Here is a 7807-nt window from a genome sequence, read left to right as displayed (position 1 = left end):
ATTCTTTATCAATCAATCCATGTTCGATTATGGGTTCTTAGGTTTTGAATTACCTTTTAACCTTAGATGATTGTTGAATCGGACCACCAAAGGAGTTGAGCCGCGAGCTGGACACGAACGGGACGCGAGCTGTAATGGATCGAGTCGCTTCTATCAGGTCGCGGATGTCCTTTGTTGCTTGATCGGGAATGCTTTGATCGTCGGACGTGAGCTGTCTGATGCTGTCGCGAACGAAGAAGAGGTCGCGTGCTGGAGCTGCTCTCGAGTCGCGAACGTCTGAGCTAGGATCAGGAACGCTTCGGGCTGAAGCTGATCGGGGACGCGAGCTGGAACAGATGCGGGAACAAGAGACGCGATCGGAGTTTAGGGTTCGTCGGATCGCCGGCTAGGGGTAGGGTTTTAGCGTTTTTCGATTTGAGTATTAGCTTAGGGATTTAGAGTTTTGTGCTGATTACGTGTTATAAAAGTATTGGAAAAATCTATCTTTGATCATAATATAGAGGTTCTTTATATAAGAGATTACACCGTCATAGATAAATGGAAAGATTAAAAATCATAATCTTTTGGTTATGAGCCATTGACAATCTGGTTCATAACAAATAATACATTTTTCCTGAATGACTACGAAATTCTGAACTGAGATTTAGCCACTTAAATACTAAGTAATCTAGAGTTTTAGCCAATAGGCTAACTTCTCGTTGATAATATTAATATATGCTTTTCCATTTGTTTGTAAGAACTATTGGCGAAGATAACGAGAATGAACTCGTTTATAATTTACAAACGTCACTTGTCAGTTCTTATCAGTGAGATCTAAAGATGCTTAGAGCATGATTAACCATCGAACTCCATTAAAAAATTTTAATGAGTATTTTAGTAATAAATGTAGATTAAGAACTTTTGTTAAGAAACATTTAGTTTAATTGTTCTAATGGTAATTCTTAAATAAAGGGTTCTTAAAAAAAAAAAAAATTTACCAAGCAAAGCAGGATCAATAAGCAGCGCATCCTTCACTCTCTCTCTAGCAACACCCTCTTTTCCTTTCGCACCACTCTGTTTGTCTTCCTTTATGTCGAATATGTAACTACGCAGAAACAGAATTGTAATTTTGTTCAATACATGTTTTAGGAGAATCTAGAAGAGTATGGTGAAACTATGTTTACCGATGGTGTCTGAAAAATATAAAGTCACGCTGGTTGTGGAACGTACAACTCTCCTTCCACGGAAGTTAGGTTCTTGAGGAAAGAGTGATTGAAAAAACCTGAGAGAAACCACAAGTAATAACATTAGCCACAAGAGATCAAAGACAATAAAGATTATATTCAAAAAACTATATATAGTTTACCTCCCAACACGGTTTCCTAAACAAGTTGTGAAGTTGTTTAAAACCAGGTCTTGTTCATGGCTTGTAGGATTTCCATGGTTCTGCAATTAAAATCAAGTACTCACTAATCCACACTCCAACTTGTAGAGAAGAGAAGACAAAACGTGTGTTTGGTAACATACCTTGATATCCTTCCTTAGAACAAGATTTGACAACTTGAAATGAGCAGCAGGACCGTTTGGCAAACCAATGATAAGGAGCGTATCTACATCATTTTTATAAAAAAAAGCTTGAAGCAAACCCATATAAAGAGTGATAACAGAACATAAAACTTAGAAGAGCGAAAAACTAACCAGGCTCTCTGCGATTAGTATGGACTACAATAAGAGATGTGTAATCTTTCTTCTTTGCGTACTCTACAATCTGCATAACCATATATATAAAAGGTTATACACTGATACACATTGTTGCAAAGAGATGAAATTTCTACAAGAAGTCTGAGATTAATAGTAATTTACCTTCTTCAAATCGTAAGTTCCTCTCTTGCGATAATCAGAGTTCGGGATCATGGACTGTAACTCCGATATAAACCCAGGTCCTCTCTGCAATAACACAAACGGATCAAAACAGCTCCAACACAAAAATTACACGAAGCAAAAAACACATCGCTCATAGCCTTCACAACAGCTTCTCTGTTCTCCAGAACAGCCCACAAATGCTTTGGGGCAACAATTGACAACGCATGAAGACCGAGATACTTGAGATTCGGGTCATCATCCACAAGAAACTCCTTAATCTTAGCAACCGCAAGCTTCAAAGCTGTTCCTGATCACTCAAGCTACTAAACACGGTTCTAATACACTCAAACAACAAAGACTTTCCCACATTATTCTTCCTCATATGTTCACAGATCGGATCAGCCACCTTCTTAGCCAACCTAGGCTCAATCGAAGCCAACACAGAGTGAAAACCTCAGAGGTCAAATCCCTAGCTAGATCATCAGTCCCAATCCTAGCCAAACACTCCAGAGCGAGACTCACCTCGTACTCGTTCGAACTGTTCAGATCCTTCATGAGCTGGTTCGTGATCAGATTCTCACGGCGTGGAAGGCCGCCCAAGCCATGCCGACGCCGCGGCGAGGTAGGAGAGTTTCTGGAAGTCGGCGACGGATTTGGTTGAGAGATCATGAAACGACAACACGTGTCTTCCAAGAGCCGATCCTTCTTTCGCCTAATTAAGACCCGACTCTTAAGTTAATTCATAATTTTTTTTTTTAATTGTAAATTAACGTAAGACCCTCCTTAAGAGCCGTCGTTAATCGCGGTCTTACAAATTGATATGAAGTATAGGTTATTTCAACTGAAAAGAACTTTGACCGTTGTATGAGAGATCCCTGGTTCGCAATCGAAGGGATTAGAGCATGATTAATGAGGAGTTCTTAGGGTGGGGTTCTTAACGGAATATAAGAAACCGTCTCTTAACTTTTAACTAAAAAAGTTAAGACCCGGCTCTTAAATAAGATATTTAAGAGTCGGTTCTTAGCTTTTTTAGTTAAAAGTTAAGAGACGGTTTCTTATATTCCGCTAAGAACCCCACCCTAAAAACCACCTATTAATCATGTTCTTACAAGATTCATTTCCGAACCTCCTGGTATTTAAAAAAAACATATTCATGTACAACAAAGGTGATTTAACATATGTTAACATAATATTTTCATACAAAAAAAAGAAGTATAGATTATTAATCGATATTCAACAATATTTTATTAAAATAATTTACAAAAACTGAATAATATAAACACAATATATACTGTATAGTGTCAAAATTAATAAATTTAAAACTTTGATAGTCAAAATTCTTATTAACAGAATATCACAAAAATTTAATAAAACTGAATATAAATCTATATAATTTTTTGAATATATAAAGAAACAAGGTGTGGACCCGCAACTTGTGCGGACTAATATATATTTTTAATAAATTTTTATTTAAATAAAAAAATTTATAGTTATGATTATTAGATACAAATATTAAATTTCTTTTTGTGGTTTTTTTTAAATTTCCTCTAACCAAATCTCAAATTTTTATTATGTGGATTTCCCCTTTTTTATGGTTTATACATGAATTTTCTATTTGAAAATTGAATTATTTGTTTGATTGAATCTGACTTTAACAGATTTGTTTCTATTTGATAATCCTTTTTTTTATGGTTTATAGTTTAACACACTAGATTTTGTTCCGTATTGTTTGATTGTTAACCCTTTATTAATTTATAATATAAATGACTAATCTGTTTGTTCAAAAACATTTTTCGTTCATGAATATTTTGCATAGTTTATGAAATTACTCGCAAAAATCTGTAATCTTAAAAATGTTTATTTGTGAATAAGTTGGTTTTGAAAAATATACTATATTTTAAAATTTTAAATATATTTAAATAAATAATTAGGATTTATTTAAAACTGTAGTCTTGTGAGCATATATATTTAGGAGATTCATGTTTAATTTTTATCTATTATGTTTAATACAATATATTTTAGATATGAGTTTTATAATTTAAGAATATTTTTAACGAATAATTTAAGAATATATCAAATAAAAAAACCTTATTCTACTATCATTTATTTTATTTCACATTTTATAATTGTATCTAAGATTTTGATTAATATTTCTTCATTATAATATAAAGTGAAAATATTATTAAATATTTCATTTCTTATTGTAATATTAGATTATACTATAAAGTGAAAATACTATAAGTATTATATTCCTTTTCCTAAGGTAAGTATTTTATTTGGTGTATAAGTTAATAATACACAATAATCCGTTTGTACTTAATATGAATACCTTATATATATGTAACTAAAAATCGTATAAGTAAATTATAAAAATTCCAGACCTTAGATCCTTTTCGGTTAGATTATGGTTACCATTTTAACTAAATTAAATAAATGGACTGCCAACCTTAAAACTGTGTAACTCCTCATTTGTTTTTATGCGAGTATTGCATCCATTTATCATGTTTTGCCCGGAACTCAAGTTTTTCGTCTTCTGATTAAAATATTGCGATGGCTTTGCAATCATCATTAAACCAATATTGCATGAAATCAATCGTAAACTGCTCTAGATATTCTGCTTTGATTTGTATTGATATTTAAATATTGAAAGACATAGAATACCTTTGTTTAAATTAACTCCTTAGCTTCTTTTATTGTAAGGTTTATCAAGACAATAGATGAGATGCATCAAATGCATTTGAGATTTGGATATCCTTTATCAATCAGAATTAAGACATGGCAATAGTGTATCAAATACAAACACATCAAAAAGGCACTACATATACGATTTTAATAAGTAGATATTTAAGTAATTAGGGAATTCAGTGACCAAGGTATACCTTTAAGGCGTCCAATTTCATCGAATCTGAGCATACATTACCATTTATTGGATAATGATGATGTATATTATAGATATATATGAGTTGTGCACGTGGGTAGATAATGATAGAGTCCGAGAGTTAAGGACCGACATTGTATCATAGAGTTGTATATATACGTGTTACACACATGAATAATAACCAAGTCATTCAGTTATTTACATGGTATCAGAGCCTTAAGATCTGAATAAAAAACCTAACGTTTTTCGTCCTTCAATATGGGTGATGATGATAAGCAAGTAACCATGGCCAAACCGGGTGAAGCTCTTGTGGTTTCTCCTTATTCTTTGTTCTCCTCTGATAATCCGGGTGCCTTGATCACTTCGGTGCAGCTTACGGGGGACAATTACAATGAATGGGCCATGGAGATGGGGAATGCTCTAAGAGCAAAGAAGAAGATAGGTTTTATCGATGGCAGCTTGCCGAAACCTGAAGAAGGAAGTAAGGATCTAGAGGCATGGTTGAGTGTTAACTCAATGATTGTGGGATGAATACGATCCTCAATCGAGCCGAAGGTAAGGTCAAATGTGACCTTCATAACAGACGCCCACAAGTTGTGGGATAACCTCAAGAAACGGTTTGATGTTGGGAACAAGGTGCGAGTTCACCAATTGATGGAGCAGTTGGCTTCTTGTCGTCAGAATGGACAGCCAGTCATTGATTACTACGGACGTATGGCTGTGATGTGGGAAGAGTTGAAAACGTACAGGCTACCACCAGCGTGTACATGCTCAGCTGCAACAGTGTATGAGAAGGAGCGAGAAGACGAGAGGGTACATCAATTCATTATGGGTCTTGATGACTCAAGGTTTGGCAATGTGGTGACTGCAATAATAGAGGCAGATGAGTTACCAGATCTTGGTAAAACCTATGCCAAAGTCATTAGAGAAGAAGCTCGTCCCAACACCTCTAAGTAGCGAGAAACAAATCAGGAGGTTTTGCGAAGCGTGAGGCACAAGGAAGTGAAATTCGTGAGAGTTTCAATGGAGGTACGAGAAGTGAAGGCACCAGATCAAGGGAAAGAGTGTGCTATCATTGCGGCAAACCAGGTCATGAGAAGAGCACTTTCTGGCAGCTGGTAGGATATCCAGAATGGGTGACTGAGAAACAGAGAGGACGTGGTGATGGTCGTGGTTCTAGAAGAGGCAATGGACGTGGATATGGCAGAGGTGGTGGTGGACGTGGAGCAGCTAATGTTGAAACGGCCACGAGTTCGTATGGTGCAGGCTCCAATGATCTTACTCCTGAGCAATGGAGCAAGATTACTCAAATAATCCAAGAAGGGAAGTCGAATGGTGGTAATGAAAAACTTTCAGGTAAAATGTTTGGTGATGTTATAATAGACACAGGGGCCTCACATCACATGGCTGGGGAACTATCTCAGCTTGTAAACGTGAGAGATACGGCGCCTTGTGCGGTTGGTTTTGCGGATGTTGGAACAACAACATCGTCAAGCATGGGTGATCTTATCTTGAGTGAAACCATATCGCTCAAAGATGTTTTATATGTCCCAAATTTGGACTGTACATTGATATCAGTGTCTAAGCTACTAAGACATATGAACTGTTTTGCTTTATTCACCGATGCTATATGTTTGTTGCAGGACCGTTCTTCGAAGACTCTGATTGGAGCAGGTGAGGAACGTGATGGGGTGTACTACTTCAAGGATGTCTCAATGGCGCGAGTCAGCAAGGCAGAAGGCAAATCTGATCAGTTGTTGTGGCATCAAAGAATGGGACACCCAGCTTTTACCGTTTTTCCTATGGTTTTTGGTGTTATGAATAATGTTTGCTCAAGTCTTTGTGACATTTGTTTTAGAGCAAAACAAACTAGAGATGTTTTTTTTGAAAGTTCTAATAAAACTACGAAGTGCTTTGAGTTGATTCATGTGGATGTTTGGGGTCCTTATAGAGTACCTGCCTCATCTGGAGCTCTTTATTTTTTGACAATAGTAGATGACTACTCGAGAGCGGTATGGACATACTTGTTGACTGCGAAATCTGAAGTCAGAAAGGTTGTGGAAAGATTTTGCAAGTATAGTGAGAAGCAGTTTGGTAAAAGTGTGCAAATGGTGCGTAGTGATAGTGGCATGGAGTTTATGTGCTTGAGTAATTTCTTCCTGGATAATGGCATTGTTCATCAGACATCTTGTGTAGACACACCACAAAAGAATGGCAGAGTAGAGAGGAAGCATCGACACATTTTGAATGTGGCCAGAGCAATGTTATTTCAGTCTAAAATGCCGATAAAATTTTGGGGGGAAGCAATATCATCAGCTACGCATGTTATTAACTTGACACCTTCGAAGATATTGAAAGGGAAATAACCGTATGAGATCTTATTTGGGACGAAACCTTATTACAACTCGCTTAGAGTATTTGGATCATTATGTTACGTACACAGGAAGGACCGAAACAGAGATAAGTTCAGTCCAAGGAGTAGGAAGTGTGTTTTCGTCGGGTACCCATTCGGTAAGAAAGGTTGGAGAGTGTATGATACTGAGACAAACAAGTTTCTTGTCTCACGGGATGTGGTGTTCAAGGAGGATGTGTTCCCGTTTGATAAGGCAGAGTCAACTGAGATCGATGAAAGAAACTTGACTGGAGGACCAGATGATGATTGGGTTATACATTCTGTCTCAGACACTGAAGACGGGGGGAGTGATCCTGTGAGTAGAGTTGTAGAGTCTGGTGATAAGCAGAAAGAAGATATGGTAAAGGAAACAGCTGCAACAGAGACAGCGGGTGTAGAGGAAGTGTCCAATGAAAACGAAAATATTGGTGAGCTGGAAGCAATAAAGGAACAAGAAGGTGATGAGGATAGCACGAGGTGTGATAAATAAGAAGAAACGATGGAACCTGAAGTAAGGAAACAAGAAGATGAGTTAGGAAGAGGTTTAAGGGAAAAAATTCCTTCAGTGAAACTGCGTGATTACGTGAGCTACAATGCAGTGTGTCAAGAGAACCCCCATCACGACCTCACCAGCTGCGATATATAGCCTTCGTCAATGGTCCCAGGTACGTGTGCAACACCATACCCCTTAGTGA

At 36.9% G+C, this 7807-nt stretch overlaps 2 protein-coding genes across 3 annotated transcripts in view; one reads left to right on the top strand and one right to left on the bottom strand.

Moving 5' to 3' along the window:
* Positions 1-2584, bottom strand: part of LOC106344089 (ribosome production factor 1-like) — a 7647-nt gene extending 5063 nt beyond the window's left edge. Inside the window, exons 1-7 of one of the 2 annotated variants that reach the window (XR_001270112.1) lie at positions 2365-2584; positions 1843-1926; positions 1678-1747; positions 1507-1589; positions 1346-1425; positions 1164-1261; positions 978-1084 (exon numbers count right to left, since the gene is read on the bottom strand). Coding sequence is in view for 1 of the 2 variants with exons in the window: in XM_013783475.1 (XP_013638929.1) it covers positions 1068-1084; positions 1164-1261; positions 1346-1425; positions 1507-1589; positions 1678-1747; positions 1843-1926; positions 2365-2511 (579 nt within the window). In the remaining variant the exon portion in view is untranslated. Of the gene's footprint in view, positions 1-452; positions 1085-1163; positions 1262-1345; positions 1426-1506; positions 1590-1677; positions 1748-1842; positions 1927-2364 lie in introns of those variants that run through there. The other variant, XM_013783475.1, reaches the window with a different exon arrangement.
* Positions 2585-4978: 2394 nt separating this feature from the next.
* Positions 4979-7602, top strand: LOC106344938. The gene is made up of 6 exons (XM_013784229.1): positions 4979-5201; positions 5304-5621; positions 5693-6258; positions 6364-6525; positions 6631-6860; positions 7164-7602. Exons 1-6 carry the CDS (start codon positions 4979-4981, stop codon positions 7600-7602), a joined length of 1938 nt encoding a protein of 645 aa, XP_013639683.1.
* Positions 7603-7807: the final 205 nt, after the last annotated feature.

The sequence above is a fragment of the Brassica oleracea genome, chromosome C5 (assembly GCF_000695525.1).
Source record: "Brassica oleracea var. oleracea cultivar TO1000 chromosome C5, BOL, whole genome shotgun sequence".
Classification (NCBI taxonomy): Eukaryota; Viridiplantae; Streptophyta; class Magnoliopsida; order Brassicales; family Brassicaceae; genus Brassica; species Brassica oleracea.
Note: the sequence above shows the minus strand (reverse complement) of the source record. Positions and strands in the feature narration are given on the sequence as shown.